This window comes from Colobus angolensis, unplaced genomic scaffold (genome assembly GCF_000951035.1).
Source record: "Colobus angolensis palliatus isolate OR3802 unplaced genomic scaffold, Cang.pa_1.0 Scaffold16, whole genome shotgun sequence".
Lineage (NCBI taxonomy): Eukaryota > Metazoa > Chordata > Mammalia > Primates > Cercopithecidae > Colobus > Colobus angolensis.
In genome coordinates, this window is record NW_012114710.1 from 16,574,381 (window position 1) to 16,600,202 (window position 25,822).

A 25,822-nucleotide genomic window follows, 5' to 3' on the forward strand; every position below is an offset into this window, starting at 1 on the left:
TTCTTTTTTTTTTTTTTCTCACCTCATTGATCCTTTCCCTACTTGAAAGCCTTCTCTGCCAGTTAATCATTCAACTAATCGCCAGGTCCTGTTTCTATAAGTGGCCCTGTTCTAGGTACTTTCTGGTAGTAGCAGTTGTTTTCAATTTTTTTTTTTTTTTTTTTGAGACAAGATTTCACTCTGTTGTCAGGCTGGATGGAGTGCAGTGGCATGATCATAGTTCACTGCAACCTCGAACTCCTGGGCTCGCATAATCTTCCTGCCGCTGTCTCCCAAGTAGCTGGAACTGCAGACACACACCACCACCCCTGACTAATTTTTTTTATTTTTAGTAGAGACGAAGTCTCACTGTATTGCCCTCACTGGTCTCAAACTCTGGGCTCAAGCAATCCTCCTGCATCTGACTCTCAAAGTGCTGGGATTACAGACATGAGCCACCACACCCAGCCCCAATTGTTTTTTATAATATATAGTTGTGCAAGGAACATTCTTGCGTACATTTCTTTAGAATGAATTCCTAGAGTGGAATAGCTAACACAGAGAATGCTAAGAATTTTTATATGTACTGTCAAATTACCTTCCAAGAACATTGTACTAATTTACACCCACCCTCACAGTATAGCAGGGTATATTCCCCAATTTTAGAGTGAAGAATTCTATCTCACAGGTATCCTAAAATAAGTATATGTACATATAATAAAATTTCTTTTCAGAAATCAACAGTCAAAAACCATCTCTTTTTATACCTTAGATAGCTTGCTTAGGTGTATATACAAAGTTTATTTCTGGCTGCTCCCTTTAACCTTGTTTAATCTCTTTCTATTAGATAATTAGTCTAAGTTATTAATATAGCTGAGACCATTTCTGAGGTCCTCCTTTGGTAATAAGAGCTTAAAGCTCCGAAGGAAAATACTCCTTCATAACAGCTTTCTCTGTTTTTTTATTTGACAGGCCACACCCCCTGTGACCATTCCAGGATCGGCCAAGTTCACCCCCAATGGCAGCAGCTTCAGCATTTCCTGGCAGTCTCCTCCGGTCACTTTCACAGGCATTCCGGTAAGTAGAAAAACGAAAAAGCCAAAAATCTGGTCAAAGCCAATGTAGACTAAATTTAGAGAGCGAATAGTAGAGGCATGCAAGAAAAATACAAACATCAGGATGCCAAAAGTACTATATTTCTTAAATGATATTTGTAAACTCATCAGCAGGTATCACTTCTCTTCAAAAAGGTGTTTTGCATTTCAGAAAACTATAAGAGAGTTTCAACTGTTCATAAACATCTTGTTGGAAATATTTCAAGATTTTTTTGTGTTGGTAGTATATTTGTATGTTTCCAAATGACGGTAAAATTAATAGCTGAACTCAGATCTTGTATAGAAAAAATGGTGTTTATCATTATAAGTAACTATAAATTTTATTACTTAGGAAATATTGTTCTGTATGTATGTCATTTTGAAGTCTCAAAAATACATTAAAATCATTTTTTCTTTCAAAGTCTGAATAATCCATGCTGATGGATAATCTGAAAGTAAATGAGTGCTGAAATATGCAATCAGACTTAAGTAGTACATAAGAATTGATTTGACACATTAAATGATTCCTGTCTGATAAATCACTGTGAATTAACTTGATTTCTAACCATTCATTTAAAAATATATTGGGTCTTTTATAGTTTATCACAGAACAGCCACAGACATGCACACTGTTGAGGCTCACAGTGGTGTATAACTCCTGATAAGGTTCAGGAAGTGGCTTATGATAACAGATATTAACCTTATTTTCTCTTCTCCACCCGTCTCCCCAAGGACCTCACAAAAGCTTCTTATTGTCAACCACTGGCAACTCCCCGAGGTTTCCAGCAAAGTCTAAACCCTTCTGTGGAACTGATAAAAATGAAAGTGGCTGAATGAATTATGCTGTGCTCTGTTGATGAATATTTATTAAATTCCATAGAGGAATAGCCAACAATAAAAAGCATACTGCTGGAAGCAATTTGGGAAATAGTGGCTTCCAGAAAAGACTCTGGGAATGTGATTTGTAAACAATACCATGGGTCTGGAGTCATTTTTAAAGTTGTATTTTCATTGAATAGTGGTAACTTCTGGTAGCTCTACAAGAGTGACCTTGTTAGTAGACATTAGAAGAGGGCAGCTTAGCCGTGTTGGTATTAGTTTTGCTTCTGGCAAGAACACTGATCCACTGATGTAGGTGTCAGAGGTTAACAATCTGTCTGTTTGGGGACTTGTTTTTGGTAGACATAAAAAGACCCGGAGTGACTCTTGATATCACTTTTGAGAGAGCCTCTCTGTATTAACCTAAAATGGCAGCCACAGTTACAGAATTATTGAGACCATCTATTCTGCATCCTATTAATTCCTGCCTCTGACTTGGGAAGAATTTTCAATGGTGTATGGGAAGCATACACCATGTTGCTCATCTGGTGCTATAGCATGGAGATGGAACAGCCCAGTTCAGACCTCTTTCAGACTACCTCTGTGGACAAGCAAACTGGAATGTTTTCCCCTTTGCTTTTCTAATTAAATTATCTTCTGAAGTACAGGGAAATCACTCTGAGGGGCTCTTTTCTAGCTCCATGTCCTCCATGGTTCTTATGTGTCTTACACACTAGGATACCAGCCAGGATACCTTATATCATTTGTTTTTCAACAATGGAATGTTAAAACTCTGCTACAGACACTGTGTATTTCTACCCTCATCTCAGTGCCCTTGAATTTTTACAGAATCCCTCCTTTCACTCTGTGTTGGTTACCTGGGACATTCTAGACAAAAACTTTGACAGAAAGTATATATACGATATCTAAGACATACTATAGCTGGTTTAAGTCAGTATTCCACTAAAATCCTATGTGAGCTTTTTTTTTCTCTCTCTGTCTCCTTGAAACAGCGTCTCAGTCCATGACCCAGGCTAGAGTACAGTGGTGCCATCGTGGCTCACTGCAGCCTCAACCCCCCTGGGCTCAGCTCATCTTCCCCACTTCAGCCTCCTGAGTAGCTAGGACTACAGATGCACACCATCACACCTGGCTAATTTTTGTATTTTTAGTAGATACGGGGGTTTCCCATGTTGCCCAGGCTGGTCTTGAACTCCTGAGCTCAAGCAATCCACCCACCTCAACCTCCCAAAGTGCTGGCATTACGAGCTTGAGCCACCGTGCCCAGCTGAGAGCTTCTAATTTATTCTTTCACCAGAGAATTCCCAATTTTGCTGATTGTGTAACCTATTTCAGCAAAGACTTTAGACTGATCTTAGCAGTCAAGCTTGCCATTCCTGTTTAAAGATAAAATAAGGGTGGGGTGGAATTTTCAAAGGTTTTTGTTTTACCCTAGAAAGATAAGAAGGCTACAACTAAGAATGTTCTTTATGTTGCTAAACTCTCTGGCTATGCTGTAAAAAAAAAACAAGCAAGTGCTGCTGTCGTCCTCCTTCTCCTGGTGGGCTAGCTCTCATGACGGCTCACCCACACAGATGCAGGACTATTGCACACCCACGGGCAGCATGCCAGCAGCTGTCCCTGAATGCTCCAGGAGGGCCAGGCAAGCCAGGTAGAATTTAAAAACATGTGAATTCTTACCCTCTAAATTGGTATAATAGGGTTTTCAGACCAAAGCTCTGAAAGTTGTAAGTTATAATGAATTTGTATTAATGATGGCTTCAATTGTGTCCAAACTGAAGAACAGAGAAATATTCATGTTATAAAATGCTTTTCAAAAAATTACCTTTATCCTTATATTCTAAAATAAATACCCTGAGGTTGTCAACCCTGTTTAGAGTTTACTTTTCTCCCACATCTTTGAGACTTGGTATTGAGGATGGATACTTTTGTACACTTCCTAGAAAGTGGGAAAAATCCCTTTCTGAAAAATCCCAAGGGTTGTAGGATTTTATTTATTCATTTGCCTATGCTAGATTTCCTTAACATTGGACTTTAATAAGTTCCCTGGGTAAGACCTCTTCCCGGAGGTGTGTAGCCAAGAAGGCTGAACTGCATATTTAACAAATGTAACTGGAAGTTCAGTCTTTTGTAGCCTAAGGCTGTGGGGAGAGGGGTAGGAAAGAGAACATCCTTAATTACAACTTTCTTTGACATGTTTTTCCCTAATGACCTGCCTTCTCTCCTAATTATCTCCATTTCTTTCTCTCTCTTTTCATGACAGAAAACTAAGAGCCCTTGGCCCCTTTATTAATCAGCTCAAGGCTGCCATAAAATACCATAGACTTGGCAGCTTAAACAACAGAAATTTATTTTCTCACAGTTCTAGAGGCTAGAAGTCCAAATCAAGGTGTCAGCCAATTCAGTTCTGGTGAAGACCCCTTCCTGCTTGTAGATGGCTGCCTTCTCACTGTGCATGCACAGCCGAGAGAGAGAGTACGCACAAGCACATGCCAGGGCACTGGCAAGCCAAGGAGAGCAAGCATGGAGAAGGAGTGCACCAGTCTCAGCTATCCCTTCTTAAAGGACACTAATCCTGTTGGATCAGGGCCCCACCCTTATGACTTCCTTAAAGGCCCTATGTCCAAATACAGCCACACTGGGGATTAGAGCTTCATCATATGAATTTGAGGGACACAAACATTCGATCTATAACAACCCCTAAGAAAGCAAGTATGAGCTGGTCAACTTGCTATCCAAGAGCAGTTCTAGGAGGCTTCAGGCTGTTGGGGAGGGTCTCCAAAGCTGAAATAGTGCTTAATTGTCAAATGCTTAGCTTGTTTGAGGTTTCTTTTTTAATGCCTTGAGGGAAGGTTCAGAATTATATGAGGTTAAAACCAAGCCAGAGGCCTTTTTCCCCCCTCTTAAGAGATAAAAAAATTCAAAGAAAAGAAATTTCTCCTGCATATTTACAGAAGGGCACAGCATCTCTAGTGTGAGGCTTACTTGCAAATCCTTGCTCTGGCATTTGTGAACACCATGTGACCCCTCTAAAGTAATATCCTCTACTCTAGTACTACCTTGTAGAGTTGTGTCGTTCACACAGTGCCTGGCATGTAGCTGACACTACAGATCTCTTACCATCATTGCTGCCTTTACTATGTCTCAGTACTGTTTAATGGGTCAGAGAAAGCGGCTCCTCCCTATTTGGGATTGATTGCTGTAACACAGATTTACTCAACACATGGGAGAGATTAACCACAATTTTTACAGATAATAATTTAGAGTTCTTTAGATTCTTCTGAGGTCACACCTAACCAGTAGACAAACTATGAACATATAGCCCAACAATTTTATTTAATTAGAAATATTAACATATTATACTGTCCAAGTACATTATATGCTTTATAAAACATGCCACAAAATAGAACTTAGAAGTGGTTAAGAAATAAACAAATTGCAATGCAGAGACCACTAAGAGAGAGAGTATTTGCTTTATGGGGCTTTATTTTAGGACACACATTATTTCCATCAGCGATGTGGCAGGATGGAAGAGGGCAAAAAGCAGGGCTTCGACATCGTTCAGAAGTGAGTTCCAAAGCCAGCTGTGTTCAAGTCAGACAACGGTGTTCAAATCCTGAGTCCATTTACTAACTGTGTGGTCTGGGCAGTGCACTTAACTTCTCCATTTCCTCATCTGTAAAATGGAAATGATGGCTATGATAGGGTTGTTGTGAAGATTAAAATAGATAACATATGGAAGACACTTAGCTTATATAGCAGGCTCTCAGCAAATTACTTCTGCTGCTACTTTTACCTCTGGGATGCTGTGCAGGCCACTTCCCTGCTCAAAGCCTAAATTTCTCTATCTGTAAGATGTAGGTATAGATTGCTTATTTTGCAAGTTTGCTGTGAGAATTAAAAGAGATAATAGATAACCTACTTGCCTGTCTTTCACATTCCCAAGCACTGAATAAATGGTAGTTGGCTGCCCCAGTTACTCCCTTGGTTTCTCCACCCTCATCCTCAACTAAAATAGGAAGCTGAAACATAACTGTCTTGCCATTAAAAGTCTCAAGAAAAACTCACGTGTCATATTGAGCCTCCCACTGAACTAAGCCACATACGGAAGTTTGAAGTGGGTCCTCTGTCTTTTGCTATGTTGTACCCTGTAGAAACACATATACTGAACTCCAGAGTTAAAAGAGCCATTAGCAGGAAGAAAGACTTTGGTGAGGGGTCATTCCTGCAGGAGGTCCATGTTGTGGTTTGAAAGTGTCCCCCAAAGTTCATGTGTTGGAAATTTAATCCCCAGTGCAACAGTGTTGAGAGTTGGAACCCTTAAGAGGTGATGGGGTCTAGCAGACTCTACTCTCATGAATGAATTAGTGTCATTATCAGGAGAGTGGGTTTGTTATAAAAACAGGTTCAGCCCTTTCTTAAGTGCACTGTTACCCTTCTACCCTTTGCCCTGGGATGACACAGCAAGAAGGCTGTTGTCACATGCAGGCCCCTCAACCTTGGACTTTCCAGCCTCCAGAACTGTAAGAAATAAATTTCTGCTCATTATAAATCATCCAGTCTCAGGCATTCTGTTACAGCAGCACAAAACAGCCGAAGACAATCCATATCCCTCAAACTCTGTTCCTGGAATTTTCAAAAGCCTGTTCCTCATGCCTCCCTCACCCTGCTGCTTCTGCAATTTTCTCATCTCAGAAAGTGGCACCACTGTCCCTCCAGCCACTTGGGCCAGAACCTAGGATTCATTCTTGACTCCTCAGTTCATCCTTGATTGATCTAAAGATGCAATTTTCCTTGTGCCCCATCCCAACCCACAAGTCCTAGTCTGTGCCTCTAAACAGCAGGAATCCAGCCCCTCCCACCACTGCCACCATACCTAGTCTAAACTACCAGTATGTGTTTGCCTGGAATACTGCAAAAGCCTCTTAACTCCGGGGCTCCTTTCCAGGCTATCTACTGTCCATTCCCCAAAGAGCCAGTGATCTTTTTAAAGCATTAATCAGATGTCTTGCTTTTAAAAACTCTCCAGTGACTGACTTAGTGTGCTTAGAATAACATTCAGATCCCTTATTGCAGGTCAGAGGCATGGCTTGATACTTCCCTCTCCTCTCCTCCCACCCTCCACCTCCCACAAAGTGCCCGCCCCCTTTTCTGCAATGCCTTGTAGGTGAAAGGTAACCTCCTCGGGAGGCCTTCTCTCACCACTCAAAATAAATAAATGTCCTCTCCTTCTATTACACTTTAGCCTATTACCCTATTTTATTTCTGTCAGCTACTTATCACTAAAATGGTCTTGTGTGATTTTGTGTTTATTGTCTATCTTCTCACTAGAATGTAAGCTCCATGAGGGCAGAGAATTTGTTTTGTTCACAGCTATATCCGCAGAATCTGTAACAATGCTTGGTACATAGCAAGTACTTAGTAAGTATCTGTTGAGTGAAGAGTATCCAATAATCTCATATCACTTCATGCAAAAGGGCTATGGCAACTTTGCATGATCTAGAAACTTCCACATTATCCCTGGCTGATGGAAGTAGTGTTACTGTCATGTCAACCAAACTTTTCCAGTTCTCTGACTCAATGAAGCACAGTGTTCTTGGGATTCTATTAGTTCTGCAAGAGTTGTTAAATTGTTGTGTTTATTTTCCTGATAATTTAAAACAATTCATATAAGCATATCATAGATCATCTACAGTGACTATAGATGTCTCAGGTATTCACTCCCTCTAGTTTGCTGTTATTCATCCTGTACAAAGCCAAAGCCATGATGAGATGGGGTGAGGAGGATTCTGCTCTTGGAGGAAGCTTCATATCTATACACATGAAATGAATGCACTGAACTCCAAAGCTTTTATTTTTAAAAACTCTGAATGTTACCTCTGCTGGCCCTTGCTCCACCCAACTTAAGCATGAAGACCAGTGGTATAGAATAATTCAAACTCATGGCAACAGTGGTTCCAAATGTTAGATTTTTTTACTTACCTGTATAATTTTTTTTTTTTTTTTTTGAGAGCGTCTCACTCTGTTGCTCAGGCTGGAGTGCAGTGGTGTGATCTCGGCTCATGATCCGCCCGTCTTGGCCTCCGAAAGTGCTGGGATTACAGGCATGAGCCACCATGCCAGGCTGTTTTGTTCTGTTTTTGAGATGCGTCTCACTCTGTTGCCCAGGCTAGAGTGCAGCGGCACAATCTCGACTCACTGCCGCCTTGAACTCTCCACACTCGGGTGATTCTCCCACCTCAGCCTCCTGAGTAGCTGGGACTATAGGTGCACATCACCAATCTGGCTAATTTGTGTATTTTTAGTAGAGATGGGGTTTCACCATGTTGCCCAGACTGGGTTCAAACACCTGGACTCAAGTGATCTGCCCACCTTGGCCTCCCAGAGTGCTAGGATTGCAGGTGTAAGCCACCACTCCTGGCCCTACCTGTATAATTTTTTAAATGTCTAAGTTTTGTGCTGCTATAACAGAATATTCTAGACTGGGTAATTTGTAATGAACAGAAATTTACTGACTAACAGTCTGGAGGCAGGGAAGTCCAACATCAACATGCCAGCCTCTGTGAGGGCCTTTATGCTGCATCATCACATGGCAGAAGGTGAGAGGGTAAGGGGGGGCCAGACTGGCCCTTGTAGAACACTAATCCCACCCATGGGAGTGGAGCCCTCAGAGCCTAATCACCTCTTAAGGGCCCCACCTCTTAATAGTATTATATTGGCAAGTAAGTTTCAACATGAGTTTTGGAGGGGACAAACATTCAAACCATAGCATTAAAATTAATGTCTGGGAAAATAACACTGATGATCTCTATTAGGCCATTCTTGCATTACTATAAAGAAATACCGGAGACAGGGTAAGTTATAAAAAAAAGAGGTTTAATTGGCTCTGCAGGCTGTACAAGAAGCACAGTGGCATCTGCTTCTGGGGAGGCCTCAGGGAGCATTTACTCATGGTGGAAGGTGAAGCGGGAGGAGGCACGTCATGTATGAAGCAGGAATGGGCATAAAACCACCACGGTCTTATGTAAACTCAAGAGTGAGAGGTCACATATCACCAAGAGAATGGTCCAAGCCATTCATGAGGGATCCATCCCCATGATCCACACACCTCCCACCAGGCCCCACCTCCAGCATTGGGGATAACATTTCAACATGAAATTCAGGCAGGGACACACATCCAAACTGTATCCCGAGCATTCCTTTATGTTCAAAGAGAAGAGAAAGTACTAATACCTGTACTGGAGAAAAGCAATTCTCTAAGAATGTCTGGGGAACGCTCCCATGACTTTTAATTGACAATGCTATTCCTATGACCACGTTGGCTCCTAAGTTTTTAAATTTATTAAATGTCTGCCCTCCCATATATGGCAATACTGATTAATTAGTTGAAACATTCTTTTTCCTTTGTTAAAAAAAAATTAATTTGTTGCAGCTTGTAAGAATTCCAGAAGCTGGGGACATTATTTAGTGTTACGAGAGCAGGTGATGCCAAGGGCTGAAGTGAGTAATCCGGAAAGGACTGAGGACAGCAGGGGTCCTTCTCTATGACTGAGGGACAGAAGAGTAACAGAGTTAAACACATGTCCTGGTGCCAGGGAGAGCTGCAGCACAGCCCTGGCTCCACCATGACACATGCCGTGACCTTTGGCAAGTTACTTAACCTCCATCTGCCTTGGTTTCCTAATCTATAAAATGGGAACAATAGTAATACTATGTGGGGTCGTTGTGAAGATTAAAGCTGCTGTCAGTGTACCTAGCACATAGTGAGCACTCAGTAAATGTTTGGTGGGTGGCATATGTTCTTGATTTGCTCAGGCTCTCTGCCTCTTGCCTTTATTCCTTCCTGTTTGGACCTGAGAGTCTGCTGAGGGGGTGTTTTATACAAGAATCCATGTATTTAGTGGCTGTGATTGATCCACTAGAGCCAACAGAAGGCCTAGACCTGCATTGTGTCATTGTCGGTTACTAGCTACATAATCTTAAATAAATCTCTTAACCTCTCTAGGTATGTTTCATCTTCTAAAAAGGGAATGGTGAGCCTTGCCCTACTTGACAGGGTTCGTGAGGATTAAAAGAAATAGACAGGAATGTACTTTAAGGTTTAAAATATTATTCAAGTGAAAATATGGTATTATGAGCCACTTGAAATGCATGGATACGAAGTAAAAAATGTTTGAGATATTGGCTATTGGTTGGTCTTCTCTGGGAATGCATTTTAATTCTGCCATAAGCAGCCCTCCTCCATTTTAATGTGTCGTCTCTGTGAGGAAAGCATCTCTGCTTCTTTTTTCTTTTTTCTTTTTTCTTTTTTTTTTTTTTTTGAGACAGGATCTCACTCTGTCACCCAGGCTAGAGTGCAGTGGCGCGATCTCAGCTCACTGCAACCTCCGCCCCGGGGTTCAAACAATTCTCCTGCCTCAGCCTCCCAAGTAGCTGGTACTACAGGCACACACCCCCAAGCTTGGCTAATTTTTGTACTTTTTGGTAGAGACAGTGTTTCACCATGTTGGCCAGGCTGATTGAACTCCTAACCACAAGTGCTCCACCCACCTCGACCTCCCAAAGTTCTGGGATTACAGGTGTGAGCCACCGTGCCTGGCCTCATCTCTGCTTCTAATGGTCAAGGACCAGTGTCCACACAGCAAAGGCTAACTAACTGCATGGGTGGAGAACCTGTCCCATCAACTTTGTTTTCCGTGTATTCACCAGGTGTCACCCACACATCATCATCCAGTGGGCACAGGAGAGCAGAGACAGCATGCGCACACGGTCCTGTCCTCCCCACCCAGAGGCACAGTCAGCCTAAGGTACGACAGCTTAAAACTCCGCATACTTCACCACAAGGGAATTATCTGTAAAACAGAACAGCAGAGAGAACCCTGAGAGATGATCTTCTATAAAATTTCTCCACAATTGACAAAACTCACTTTCTTTTATTCCGGTGGTTTTTCCCATCCATTACCTATTAATGAAGATTTGTTGTTTTAGGGGATAATAATTTACAGTAAGGTTTTGGGTTTTTGTTGTTTTGTTTTGTTTTGTTTTGTTTTTACAGAATAGGTAATGGTGATTATTGGGTCTATTTAGAGCCATGGTGTATTAATCTCTATATTAAATGAACTATAAGATACAATTTTTAATGCAGATCAAGAACAATCTCCCCAGAAGTTCCTTAACCAAAACACAGTAGTCCCCTTTTATCCACAGTTTTACTTTCTGTGGTTTCAGTTACCCGAAGTCAATTGTGGTCCAAAAATGCTTAATGGAGAATTCCAGAAATAAATGATTCCTAAGTTTTAAATTGCAAACCATTCTGAGTCATGTAGTGAAATTTCATGCCATCCAGCTCCGTCCTGCCTGGGATGAATGTTATCCCTTTGTTCAGTGTATCCACACTGTCTGCAGTACTCGCCCATTAGATTGACTGTTACAAACTGTGCTTGTGTTCAAGTAACCCTTCTTTTACTTAATGATGGACCCAAAGTGCAAGAGTGGTGAGGCTTTAATTCAGATATGCCAAAGACAAGCCATAAAGTACTTCCTTTAAGTGAAAAGGTGAAAGTTTTCAACTTAACAAAGAAAGAAAAAAATTGTTATACTGAGGTTGCAAAAATCGACAGTAAGAATGAATCTTCAATCCATGAAACTGTAAAGAAAGAAAAATAAATTCATGCATAGTATATATATAGGGTTTGTACTATCTGCAGTTTCAGGCATCCACTGGGGGTCTTGGAACATATTCCCCACCCTTAGCAGGGACTGCTGTACTAGAAATTGAGAATGGAGGGAGCATTTGAAAGTACCTATTTAAAAACTTGAAAGAGCAATGTTGCTCTCTACTGGCATTTCTTGTGTTTACTTATTTAATTCAGTTTTATGAAGATGCCCAAACGGATATGTCCACGAGTAGACAAATAGAAGCCTAAGGGATATAGTAGCAAATTTTTACAGTTGAATGGCTGTGAAAACAACCAGCACATATTAGAGTCTGAACCTAGAGAGAAGTTGCCCTGTCTCCCAGGCTGGAGTGCAGTGGCGCGATCTCGACTCACTGCAACCTCCGCCTCCCGGGTTCAAGTGATTCTCCTGCCTCAGCCTCCTGAGTAGCTGGGATACAGGTGCCTGCCATCATGCCTGGCTAATTTTTGTATGTTTTTAGTAGAGACAGAGTTTCACCATGTTGAGCAGGCTGGTCTCAAACTGCTGACTGCTGGTGATCTGCCCACCTCTGCCTCCCAAAGTGCTGGGATTACAGGCATGAGCCACCATGGCCAGCCTTTTTTTTTCTCCCCTCACTCTTTCAAGGGATTTTGAGCTCTCCATAGAATGCCCATGGAATTCCTCCCACTAAACTAACCTTCCTCGTCTATCTTACAGGAAGCCCAGGGGAGAGGGCAAAAAGTGTCGGAAGGTGTACGGGATGGAGAACCGAGACATGTGGTGTACCGCCTGCCGCTGGAAGAAAGCCTGCCAGAGGTTCCTCGACTGAGAGACCCCCAGGCAGAGGGGCTCGGGGCCCTGAGCCGCTCCTGCTCTGGCCTCCCACTGCAGGTGTTGGAAAGAGCTTTTCCTCCTGAATAAAACACAGTTGAAGCTGGGAAAAGCCTTTTCAGGAACCTTGGAGGAATAACAGCAAAAACACAGAAAAATTGTTTAAGTTACCACCTATGACAAAAGAAAGTTGCTCTTACTGAGAACCCAGCCTGGAACAGCTATAGCTAGCTTTTTTCCTTCAAAAGAAAAGTCAGCTTTTTTGCTGTATGTCTAGATTTAAGACTGTGGACTTCTGTAGCAATTGAACCAACAAAGCCCATTTTACCTAGAAAGGAGGCATATTTTGATAAACTTTCTGAATTATGCCATTTCCAAGATTTTTTGACACTTAAAAAACAAGCTACAGGTTATTCAGTAGCATTTGTACAAAGAACAATACCTACTTTTGTTGTGCATAATCTTTTCCCTATTTTCCAGTTGACTTCTTGGAGCAGTATATGGCAGGATGTGTTGCAAGAAAGCGCAGCACTCTGGACATCTTTTCTATGTCTTTTTGTTTGTTTTGTTTTTAAGAATGACCCCAAACTGAACCATGGTAGAGCTATTAGCTTGTAGGGCCCCCAGATGGCATAAACTCGAGAAGCGATTGTCCACGGAAATCACCAGCAGACTTCAGCCCCACGCTGAGTTCAGGAAGTCCGGCTGTCACTGTTGGGAAACATCTAGGAGTCTTCCTTGGATCCATAAGAAGCTCTTCCCCTGAGGCAGCACAGCTAATTTTACTCTCTACCTGCCACAACTCAGTCAAGAACTGGCACCTGTAGCCATCTGGGTAAGCCTCGATGCTTCTTTCAGGGATGTGACACAAATGGCAACTCAGAGCTATTTGTTACTGCTTGTCTGTCAAGATTGTAGCCAGGTTAATGGGTCATTTTCCTTCTCTCCAAGCTCCACCACTGACTGATTTCGGAAGAGGTAGAGAACTTCAAACTGTCCCAGCAGGTTTGCTTTAGACAGCAGAGCACAGCCCACATGGCCCCACCTGTTCAGAAAGTCATATTAGGTCGACAAACCACTTCCATTCTGAGTGCACTTTTATAGGTTTTATGCTTTAGCATGTCTGGGAGCTGAGTTAATGAACAATATAAACATGTGAGTAAATGGAAGGTTGTCAAACCTTAATTTTTTCTTATAAAAATATTGGAGCTATTCATTTAAGAATTCGCTCAAAAGGGAACATACAGAACATCAAATGGAAAATGCATGTAGGTATAGGAATTTCTCAATTTAGTAGGGCCAGGGCTTGCACTGTGTTCCATTTATTGGACTTCATAACTTGCTTGTTTGCTTGTTTGGAGGATAGTGGTGTGGGGAGAGGGGAGTCGCCAAGCCCTATAAATAAGCTCATTCTCTATCTACCCTACTCTCAATTGCCCTGCTAAAGAGTTATTTCTCCTATACCTATGCAAAGTAGGAAGAGCACCTTATAGGAGGCACTGTATAGGGACAGGGGACATGGGATCAGCCATAGGAATGTTAAATGAAATTGCACAGAGGAAAGTTTAATATATGTCTAGAGATTGTACATACACTTTTTTAAGCGTAGAGAGAAGTCATCTAGTAATGACAAATATTCTTTTTATATACAAGCAAAAGAAAGTATAAGGAGGTTCTACAGCGCAACATCCACGATCTGTGCATTCACATATTATGGGGCTTTTATTTCTTAAACTTTCATATACATTTTTTAAAATTATTCCTTGGAAGAGATCCTGGTTTTTTCTTCATTTATTTGCTTCTTTAAAAACATTTATTTTAGGAGAAGAGAAAAAGAGCTTCATCTAATTTTGCATCTTGATTACCAATCAGTACTAGTCACAGCACCAGCAATACTGTATGTTTTAGACTTACAAGGTCAGCCAGGAAATGGCATTTTTAAAAATGCAGAAATGTGTTTGTTTCTTCTACTCTAGCATGTCCTTTCTCCTCCTGGTGTCCTGTCACCCCCCATGCAGCACCACTGATGTGAGATGATGCTCTGGCTGGTCCAGGAAGCCCTGAGCCATGGGCAGATTACCCAATGGCCTTGGGAGGCCAGAGCTGGTCACCTGTTTAAGCAAGTTCACCATGTATTTAAATGATAGGGTACAGTCCTGGACTAGAGGTTTTTCTCTTCAGCAAAGCTCTCTAGCCCTTGATCGTTGGACTGTTACTAATAGAAAAAGATTCAAGTCATGAAGTATAAAATCCATCCCCCATCCCAGAACTTTGAAACACAAGGAGGGAGAGATCTTTGCTATGGAGCAGTCCTGGAGCAAAGCCCGTGGCTTTACCCCTCAGATATATACCCCATGAGTAGTGCTAAGCTCCAGCTTAGCTGAGCCAAGCTCAGTCCTTACCTGGTGTGCAGCCAGTGCACAGGTGTAAGCAGAACTATAGAGCTGAATGTAGCTTCCCTGGGATCTCTTCTCCTTTCTAAAGTGTTTTTCACAGAGTTCTGTGCCTCCTGCCCAAGCTGGGGCTCCTTTCTGCCTGATAGCCCAGGGCTCTGTGTCGTTTCTTTTCTGGCTTCAGGTGCAGACAGACCCTCAGTACCTTCCTAGACACAGATACATATTCCCTGGACCAATGCATGGAATTGCACTAGTAGACCACAGGTGGCTGGTCTTGAAGAAAAGGGATTATACTCCTTAGAGGCCACCCTGAAAGCTATGAATTCCAATATACACCGCTGATTGTGCAAGTTAGGTTTTTTTTTTTTAAATGTAGCTTTATTTTGTTATGTTTTGGAACTAAATGAAGTGCCAAATTAGCCAGACATTCGTTGGATGCCATCGCTGTGGAACCAAGTTCTCTGTATGTGTTCGTTTGACTGGGAGGAGGGGGAGGGCTGGGCAGACTGCTCCCACAGCAGGCTGGCGGTGGAACTGGAGCCCTGGCCACTGCAGGGAGCTCAGGGGAGGCCTGTCTGTGCAAAAGACATGCAAAACAATGGATTCTGGTCCCGAAATATTTCTAAGTAAGGCATAATGTAGCCTTTTGATTTTTTTTCTCCTTTGACACCCCAACCTTCAGAAAAGTTTTCGCATCTCTCTCCAAAGAAGTCATTTCATAGTGACTGACAGGACATTCTCCAGACAGTGACAAAACAGAGTGGCCAGCAGGCAGTGTTGTTAAGCCTTGGGCCTTCCCAGAAGATGTGTGCTGCATTGGTGGGAGGCAGTGTGACAACCTGGAGAAAACACACAGGTAGCAAGGGGGTCGGTGGGGAGGTAAAAGAGGTCTGTGGACACCTGGCTCTTGCTCATCTTCTTGGTGCTGATCAGCTAGTGGTCACCATCCCTTAGCACCTCCCAGGGAGCTGCCATTGTCTCCTCTGGGAGCAGCTGCCTGAGGCAAGGAGAGAATGACCTGAAGGGAAGTACCTCCGGCCAAGGGTGCAGGGCTGCTGTGCCCAGCCGGAGCGGGCCATCTCTAGCAGATACGGACTTCTCTCCACCACACTAGCTGAAAAGTTTTCTCCCTTGGTTGGCAAAAGCCAGTGTCAGGAAAAAAGTCGTGGGTTTCTGACCAAGAATGTGTGCGCTTAGCTGCAAAGTGCCCAGCGGCAGCTCCAGGCACCAACAAGGTGCCCTTTTGTTAGACAATTCCTGCCTGAACATAACCATATTGCAGATGAAAATTTTCAGTAGAGAATGACACAATTCTTGACCTTTCTAAAAACTTTTCAAAGAGATAGCCACATGTCCATATGTTGCAAAAGATTTTTAAAACTGAAATGTCCTCCATTAAATCTCAAGATCACTGGAGTTTTAAGTCTGCTGTTGCTGGTGTCACACTAAGCCACACTTTTGAAAGCAGCCCTGGGTTCTGAATTAGCTGGCACTGCTGAATCCATGTTCCCCCTTCATCAGACTCGCATTCACTTGCAAAGGTTCAGAGAAAAGTGGCCAGAGTTGTACATATAAGAGAGAATACCTTGAGAATAGTAGCAAAATACTGTAAATAATATTCATTTCCTCAGGGAAAAATAAAGGGCATGCAAACATAGGTCTGGAGACTCCTAAAACTAGGAAGAATTTTGTTGTCACTAAAGTCTTTTCTACTCAGAACAATTTTTTTCTTCAAATGAACATGGTATCATTTCAGGACAAATTTCCATGAACTGGGCAGTACTGACATTTGTGAGGCATGGGGGAGTGCCCTGGGAAAACGGTTAGTAGCTGACCCGTAGCCTAAGGCTAATATTTGGACCACAGGCGCAATGCCTGGGGGTGGGGGCGGGGTGGGGGATATTCCTAGACTCATGTAAGGCTTTTTCTGAATGTAATTGTGAATACAAAGCCTTTCTGGTTCTGTTTATCATTACCCAATGGATGACTGTTTATTAGCTATCAGCAGAATTCTGTAGGTGAAAGCAAGCCGTAAACGATGTACATTTTGCTTTAATAGCATGTTAGCAAACAAACTTCCATGGACTCTTGTGGACAAGGTGCTGATTTTTCTCATGACCCTGTAGAATTGCTATCGACCACATCTTCTGTAGCACTGACCTGTGTGAACTCGGGGAAGAATTTGTGCATACAAATGAGTGGAAACAGAGCAGGATTCATGAATATGAATGAGAATGTGGATCATTTTGGAGAATGCCCCGGGCACACGGGTCAACTGGAAATTTCATTTCTCTAAGAAAGTAGCCCTACCAGCGGCACGGACTGTCCCTGTTCCTCATACCTGTGAGGATTCCTCCATATCGGAACTGTTTCTTGTGTCTTTTTTGCATTGTAACTAGCCAAACCTGAAGTCAGTAAATAAATAAAATGAGATTAGCACTTTTTTTAGGTACCAGTTGTATCACTGAGTAATGCACACCAATAGAGCAAGAAACTATAAAGTGTATTTAAGACCAGCTGGTTTGCTTATTATGACTGACTTTGAAAAAGCCCATATCCAATGATACACATGCTTTAAAAGGTATATCTGTCATAGGACCAGGAACCCAAATGGGAATTTTCCTTCTGGTCCTGTTTTGTAAATAGTTCCTTTTTCTGAAGACAATCTCATGTTTTATAACTTTTGTTGTGGGTCTGAGAATCATAATGGTAATATGTTGTGGCAAAATGTAATCTTTAAATACAAAAACAATTATAACTTAATTTTCCAAATAAAACAAGAAATATACTGGTTAGGCTTCTACAGTTCTAAGAGACATGACACTTTGGTAATAAGCGTCAGTACTCTACTTCTCAAGTTAACTGGAAATATTTTACAAGATGCAGTGTTTTGTAATCACAAAGAACACAGACATTTTGCGAGAAATGACCTTGGTTTTATACATTGTAGCTTATTTTTTAAATATATAGTATTTTACCAGACAGGAAGTGTTAATATTATAAGTAATTCCGGCTCACCAAACAAAGGGCTATGTCTCTTTTAAGCAAATGTTTTGATGCATAGCTTTTTAATTAACCCTCTGCAGCAAGGGTAGAAATACAGATCAGATGGAATGGGTATTATAAGAGAATCAAGATAGCAACAGCTACTCCTTTTATCATTAACGGTGTGTTTTCAAAGTATGGAAAAAGATGCCTGAAGAGTCATTTTATATATTTTAAATCTAAAAAATATTAACAGATATGCTTATAGGCCATGGGAGAAATATTCTTATAAATTTTTTAGTGTAAAATGATAAATTCTGTGTCACGAAGACAAGTTTACCACTTGACCTACCAGAGCCACAGATACTTGCATTTAACCAGCAAGTATCATTTGGCGGAAATTCCTAAAATCATATTAGACAGGTCCGAAGATAGAATTCTTAGGTGATCAGTAGTGTTTAAAATAATTTTGTCCTCAGCACTAACTATATAACTGTAATTTCCACATAAGAACAAGTGCTTCCAAAATATAGTGGAGGGAAAAAAGAAAAAAGAAAATTAAAAAAAAAAAAAAGAAAAAGAACAAGTGCTTGATTTTTCACTGTGAAGAACTAGCAGGCACACGAGGTTGTGATCAGAAAGCGACTGCGTTCCCAAGAACCAGGAAACAGAGGGGAGTTGTGAAGAGTTTATTAAAACTGTACAAATAATTTAGAGCTTTGCCAAAACCATTTCATAATGCTGTACAGTTTTTTCAAGCCCACTCACTGTTAAAACAAGAAAGCATCTTTTCTTTCTAAGATTTTGGTAATCCAGAAGCTAGCCTAATTAGCCAAGTATGCAGATAACATCAAAAGCAAAGCTGAGATAAAACAGCCATACACCCGTTGGGCAGCTCTCATGAGGTGGTCAGAAGGTCACTTGGACCTTGGTTTCAGATAGGCTTTAGAATCTGCACACTTGAGGACTAGAAATGCACGGAGTTAGGGAAAGCTATGTACAGCCTTGGCTCCTGGTCTTTAAGATGAGGCGTCCCGCAAATCTCTGTTTTCACTCCTTGGAATGTCTCCATTATTAGCGTTAAAGTCCCCAAGAAGTTTTTATTGCTATGCGGTTTTGAATCAAATGAGTCTCATTTCCAAAAGATTCCTAATTCTATATAGGAGAGGTTGCAAATGTCAGTGCCTCAGAAGGACCAGGCAAGTTCTGTAAATGATTGATGTGGATCAGGCAAAGAGAAACAAGAATGGTGAAGACCAGGTTGAACTGGAGAACACATGCCCTCTTTGAAGGGGCGCCCACACTCAGCTCTAGACAATCAGAACCACGCAGAAATCAGGCCCAGGGCTGCTAGACCTTCTGACTTGGAAACAGGATATTATTACCTGACACGTAAGTGTTGACAACTAACTCAAACTCTTGGCCAACACTATGCAGACCAAAGAGAAGCTGTACACAGGCAGGTGCAGCCTGCAGCCCCCAGTTTCAACTGTTAGGAAAAGTGGATTTCACATTCCACAGTTGTCAGGTCAGGTTCATCCATCAGCCCCACAAACTCGCATATCGGCACTATCTGGGCAACTAAAATAAAAGAGGGGAAAGAGATCGTTTCTCCCCGGATATCATTCTCATGGCAGACTTGAATAGAGATACGCTGAGTTATCCAGCTCTCTCACTCTGCCTCCTTTTGGCATGCCCAGGCCGTGCCCCAGAAAGCATTGAATCACTGTTACCTTATTTTCTTACTGTTTTCTACCGTGGCCACTGTGATGAGGGGCTGGCAAAGAGCAGCCTCGTGCCTTCCGAGAAGGTGGCCAGGAGCCTCTGAAGCTTGAAGCGAGCACACATTGCCTCCTTGTGCCAAAGCCCTTTGCCAGCCTCCCCACACTCCTTCCCTCTCCATCCTGCCTCATGAGCCTTCGTTCCCGTGTCAAATTACCACTGCTTCACCTATGATACAGCAGAAGCCTTGCTTCAGAACTGGTAGGCATTTAGGTTATTTCAGAGTGTCCACTAACCTCAAAAGGAGGTTTTTCCCACATACAAAACTCTAGCATCTTTGAGGGCAAAAGCAAAATGGGAATAAATGTGTCATGAAAAAAATGAGAAGTTGCTTCCTTCATTTAGATGGACTAAGTTATTTTAAACTGTATCTTACATCGGAGTCCTGATGGTATTGGGATAATCACTGACCCTTTCACGTATGTAATAAAATCCATCTTGTTCACACACACTATTCCATTTGATCTCTGTAAGAACCCAGCGTAGAATAGGAATATTTAAAATCAGCATACCCACCTCCAAGGCCAACCCAGAGTAGTCTTGAACCTGAGTCAGCCTCAGTACTGCTTGCAAGGAAGAGGGAAAGGGCTCATTAAAGGCCTGGCTCAGACCTTAGTCTTCCAGACTGATTAGGGACGTAAGAAGACCCAGGGACCCACCGTGTTCTCAAACCATCTTTTCAGTCCAGGCCTTTCAACATAGACATAAAGAGCCCACCCATTACTCAGTCATGTTGCCAAGTGCAAACTGATTTATCACCAGATGAATCCCTTTACTATAGCGGATCTCTAATCCCTAAATTTCAGCCAATTTGGTAGTTAATTATAGGAGCTTATTAGCTAAATGTATGTTCTGAGTAAAAGTTTTGACTCCTTGGGGAAAATTTATTTTGCTGCTAGCATACAACATTTGCTATGTATATAAACGTAAGTCAATGCCAGAAATTTTAAAACCAGCTCAAATTTATAATCCGTAATGATCAAATCAAAACATACTGTAAACTCAGAGTTGGAAACGCCTGGTAATATGGTTAAGTCATGTTTAAATATGAATGCAATTTAAATGACATTGGCAATGCCTGAGATTTCTTTCATTGTGAATGATTAAAAAGCAGTCCAAAATATGAATGGATTTCATCTTACCTTTCTCCCATTAATTTACCAGGTGTAACATCTTGAGTTTGGAGTAAAGTCATTCACAGGCAGTTGAGTCGTGGAGCTGGAAGGAGCCTCAAAAAAAACATTTTGGCCAGACTCCTACATCATGAACAGGGTTCTTGATGAATGATACTTATTATTATGTTTCTAAAATAATACAGTGTTGGAGAAGGAAGCAGTTTAGTGCTTTCCTCTTCTGATGGAAAAGAATCATAGTTAGCACCATTGCCATGACAATAACAGGATGTAGAAAGACCCATGAAGAAAGAAAGAAAGAGAAAGCTATAGTTCCAAAAGCAAGTAACCGTAGATTTTGAAAGAAGGTGGAGATGGTGATTAAACTGTAGTCCTTGTTTTTTAAAAATGTTCTTTCATGTTAAACACCATCCACATAGTTATTAACTACCAACTTCCAAAGAGAAGATCCCCTTGATTTATTTATATCATGAAAATACTAAAAATTAATTCTCAAGTCTAATTAACTATTACATTATCTTGCTAGGGCCATTTCCCTAGATTTTTAATTCAGAAAATTAACCAGAGTTGGCCAGATGCAGTGGTTCACGCCTATAATCCCAGCACTTTGGGAGGCCAAGGTGGATGGATCACTTGAGGTCAGAGTTCGAGACCAGCCTGGCCAACAGAGGAAGAAAGAAAGAGTGAAAACAGAAGAAGGGTGAAACCCTGTCTTTACTAAAAATACAAAAATTAGTTGGGCGTGGTGGTGCACACCTGTAATTCCAGCTACTTGGGAGGCTGAGGCAGGGGAATCCCTTGAACCCGGGAGGTAGAGGTTGCAGTGAGCCAAGATTGCACCGCTGCACCTGGGGGATGAAGTGAGACTACCATTAAAGAAGGAAATTTCCTTTAAACAAACAGAAAAAAACAAAGGTGCGCATCTATTTCTTCTGAATTCTCTCTACATCCTTCACTTAAAAGGAAAACCAGCACTCTAGAGAAGAAACTGAGCTTTAAAAGAGAACAGTCCCCATTCCAGCTACCAGTCTTGCTTCCCCCCATCTTGGCGAACCCCAATGAATTTGCTATTGAAAGATTACCCATCCCTTTGCCCTCATTTCCCTGAGCTGGAGGCCAGGCTGTTGTTAACGTTTTTTCAATTCTAAAGTCCCTGATGGGACATTCTTGTTTCCGTGATACTGCTTTCTCTCTCTTAAATTAAGGTGCAAGGGGATAAATACTACTGTGACTGGGATGTAAGGCTCAGTCAGTGTGGCTATCCCCTTCCTTCGGGGAAAATATTCCATCTGTCTGAACGGTTTTAGGTGATCATGAGGAGAGCAGCTTAGCACTCAGCCAGCCACGCTCATCACAAAAGATTTGTTCAGACTCACTGTAAAGAACGACAAGGCAGATAGCTAATCCTTTCACTGTGCCTCAAAGCCTGCTGTGCAAGTCAGCAACCCGACTGGTCCTTTCCACATGCGAGGCTAATAGAGTGATCAGAACCAGGAATGTGAGCTGGGTTCCACCTTAGGAGGGGACAGTGAGGGCAGAGCAAGAGGGCTCCATGTTTAATTACTCCAGGCTCTGACTTCTGCCCACAATTACAGGGCATGAAAGCAGAATTGGCCTTTAGCATGTGAAAAAGAAGTGGCTCCTGCAGGGTGTAATTGTTATAATTTCGTATTCATGGAAAGAGAAGAGGACTCCAGTCCACTCATGTTGTTAAGCACTTGCCCCTCACTCCACTGGAGCCCCCTTCCTATGCTTTGGGCACAGATGGCTGGGACCGAGAGGAAAGAGGAAGAGCGGCTGCCAGAGTGTGAATATACCCCTCAGGGATCTACAGTGGAGTTGAATGATAAACTACCCATACTCTCCCAAAAAAGGTTGAGGGGCAATGCATAACTTTGCAGATTACAACCCTTGTTTTACTTTTTAAACCTTTTTTCCATACTCTTCTTATTGGAAATCAACGGCTGTGATGTGACCAACACCTGTGATGATAGCAAAGCCCCTCCTTTCACTGTCTGCCAACTTCGGGGAACCTCCTTGGTCATTGGTAGAAAGCTTTAGTAAAGACTTAGCTTTTTAGGGAAGAACTAAAAAATCTCCAAAACATACTAGTCCCATGACTTCGATAACTGAAAATGTCCTGGGTGTAAATTAACCCAGGAATGTGGATCATACATGTTTAAAAGAAAAAAAAAAAAATCCCTGAATCAATATTTTCCTACAACACACCCTAAAATTCCTATTTTTGTAATTAATGGTTGGACAGTGATCAGCCATTTAAACATAGGCTCTCTGGAATAACCAGACACTAGAATAGTTTCCGAAGTGTTTTGTGTATCAAAATCCTATATGCTTAGAAGAAGAACTCAGGATAAGAAAAAATCTCTAGGTCCCAAAGGGTTCATGACTATCATCAGATGCAACTGCGAGTGACCTACGGTCATTTTATCAAATGAGAAGACTGGAGAGAGAACAACAGTAATCACAAAACCTCTGTTGCCCTTAGTCCATGACAATGTTTAAGGAAACTTTTAAAAATTAAGCCATCTTCTGAATTGTTTTCTACACCAAATCTAAAATATTAAAATGAAATTATTAAATATTTAAAACGGGGTATTTAGTGGAAATGCAATCAGTAGAAAGCATTGCTTTTTAGTGCCTGCTAAACAAGTAAAGGAGAAAGAATGAAGAGAAAACAGCAGTCCTTCCTGTGTGACACTCGTGTGAAAATGACTGGCATTCACATGTCGTTGAGTGCTAACTCAAAAGCTAGGTGGCAATGCTGTCCAATGTTTAGAGATCTTTTGAAACATAATCTTACCACCATTCAGAGGTAAGTACTTGCTTAACAAAAGTCTTTAATATTAGTGAATGAATGTATAAAATTATAAACTATGCATTTTCAAAGAGTAGCATGTATTTTGTATTGAATCCAAGTAAATTTTTGCATAGCTACCTACCACAATTGCAAATTATTCAAAATAAACTTGGATACATATCCTTATGGGGATATGGGAAGCCCATCTATATTCTCCTACTTGATGTTTGTAAAGATTGAAACTTTACTCTGAAACATCAGGCTCTAAAAAATTCCATCATTAACATGAATAAATGGGAAATGGTTTATTTTTTACTCCTTAAGCATAAATGGGAAATGTTGGCTGTTAGAAAATGTGCCCAGTTCTTTAAAGGTTCTAGTAACACTGGATTAACAAGCAAATGAAACTGCATGAAGTGAATGAATATTTCATTGGATAAAAATGGCATAGGTTTTATCTGTTGGGTGTAATGCTCAATCCCAGAAAAAAAATATTCTTCAAGGGGTTTCGGTTATAGTTTCAAAGAACAAAATATGAAAATATTGTCCAGCAAGGCAAATCATTGATCTTTTTTCAAAATTACTTATATTTTGGAAAGTCTATATAGAATATACACAAATTTCTTCAGCCCTTTTGTTGATTTCATATTTTCATGAAACCTCTTCCCCTAATAATTTGCCTTCTCTCTTTAATCAGTGCTTTACTACATTACTCAGCATGAAAAAGTATCTTTTCCTTCATCTGACAATGTGGAAATAACTTCATTTCTCTGCCATTCTGGTTCTCTTCAGTGTCCATTGAGAAAGTTTCTCAACTGTTTGTAAAATACGGGGGCAGGGGGAAACACACACACACATTTCTAAACCTGATACTTAAGGTTATACTGGATTGTTTGCTACCTAATTAGAAGTTATTGGGGGAGGGGCAATGTGTCTTTTTATATGATTTTTAGCCAAATCCAGATGTTCTGATACACATTTCTGAATACCTATCTGACTGTAAATACAGCCTGTGGAGGTTCAGGTTGATAAACCTTTTACCTGACTGTTCCTCAGCTATGCTCCTTGCCAGCTTCTGGCACATTGTACATAGATTTGTTGAACGTTTAAATCATTTGTTTTTCTAAATGCTATTCTCTAAAACAATTTTTTGAATTTCTGTTGCTTTCCATCGTTTTGGACTTTGTGTGTTTGTTTTAAAAAAATGTTTCCTAAATATTTAACACCAGGAAAAATATTTTTAAATAAACTGGTGCTAATTGAAACAGAAGGAAATTTTCAGATTGAAGATGTACAATGTTAAATGTTCACACCAGTTAAACTGCACTTTCCCAAGGGGACAGCTGGCATCTACTTGAAATGAGCATCAAGAGACCACCAAATGTTTACAGTTTCTGTGGCCCATTTAAGTGTAAAATGCAGAAGTGGCTCTGTCCCCCCAGGGTTGAGGATTTGCTACACTGGTCCTCTGGAAGCATTTAAGTAGAAGAAAAGGCTTATAGTAAGAATCACTTTAGTAATCGTCTTCTGGTCCTTGGACTTTTCTGTTCTGTAATGCTTGTAACAATGAATATGGTGTTGCCAGTCTAGTCTGATATCATCGTTGACCTGTACTTACTTTGTGGATGGTTCTACCTGGGGTTGCACTGGCACAAACAGAGCCAGAAACACTGGACTTTCAAAAGACCATTTTGACTTCTACAGTGTCTACACACATGAATTTAAATGCACTTGTAACTGGTTAATTACCATGAAGTAAGTCTAACTTCCACTTAATAAAAGTTTTTGTGTATCTGCTTCTATTTGGAAACCATTTATTTAATTAAGGATAACTAATGTATACCAAGAAAGGCTCGCTGGGGCTTGGGATTTTACCTAGAGTTGTAAAAATAGTTCAAAACCAAGGAGATGTCTTCATTATCAAGGCCATTTTTAGAAACATGTGGAAGGCATGTGTCCTCATGTTCAGCCCTGCTAATGACAATTTCAACCCATTCCCTTAGCAACCCTTAGCAATGATTGTCCAGATATGTTAGCTGCTGATCTTGTGCTGCTGACTTTTGTTCCAAACAAGTAGACAACGTGGCAAACAGAGGGAAAATAATACCTATTTTGAAGCTAAGCCAGCCTGGAATTGTCATCTTCAGGCCTCAGGCTCCTGAAAGTGGGTTTCTGCAAAGCTGACTTTCAGTGCCCACGTTTGCCGTGGAGGAGGGATGGGCACAGCAGCCTCCACATACTGTGCTCAGACTGCAAGTGCGCCCCTCCCAAGCCCTCTGCTCCCAGGGTCCCAGAGGCTCTCCA

The 25,822-nt window shown here is 41.3% G+C and overlaps 1 protein-coding gene across 1 annotated transcript in view; it reads left to right on the forward strand.

Moving 5' to 3' along the window:
- The window catches only part of ZNF704 (zinc finger protein 704), a 256,970-nt gene extending 231,650 nt beyond the window's left edge, over positions 1–25,320 (forward strand). The window contains exons 7-9 of the mRNA XM_011937140.1: positions 952–1,056; positions 10,623–10,720; positions 12,291–25,320. Of these exons, the coding sequence (XP_011792530.1) occupies positions 952–1,056; positions 10,623–10,720; positions 12,291–12,402 (315 nt within the window). The 3' untranslated portion in view covers positions 12,403–25,320. The remainder of the gene's footprint in view (positions 1–951; positions 1,057–10,622; positions 10,721–12,290) is intronic.
- The last annotated feature ends 502 nt before the right edge of the window (positions 25,321–25,822 follow it).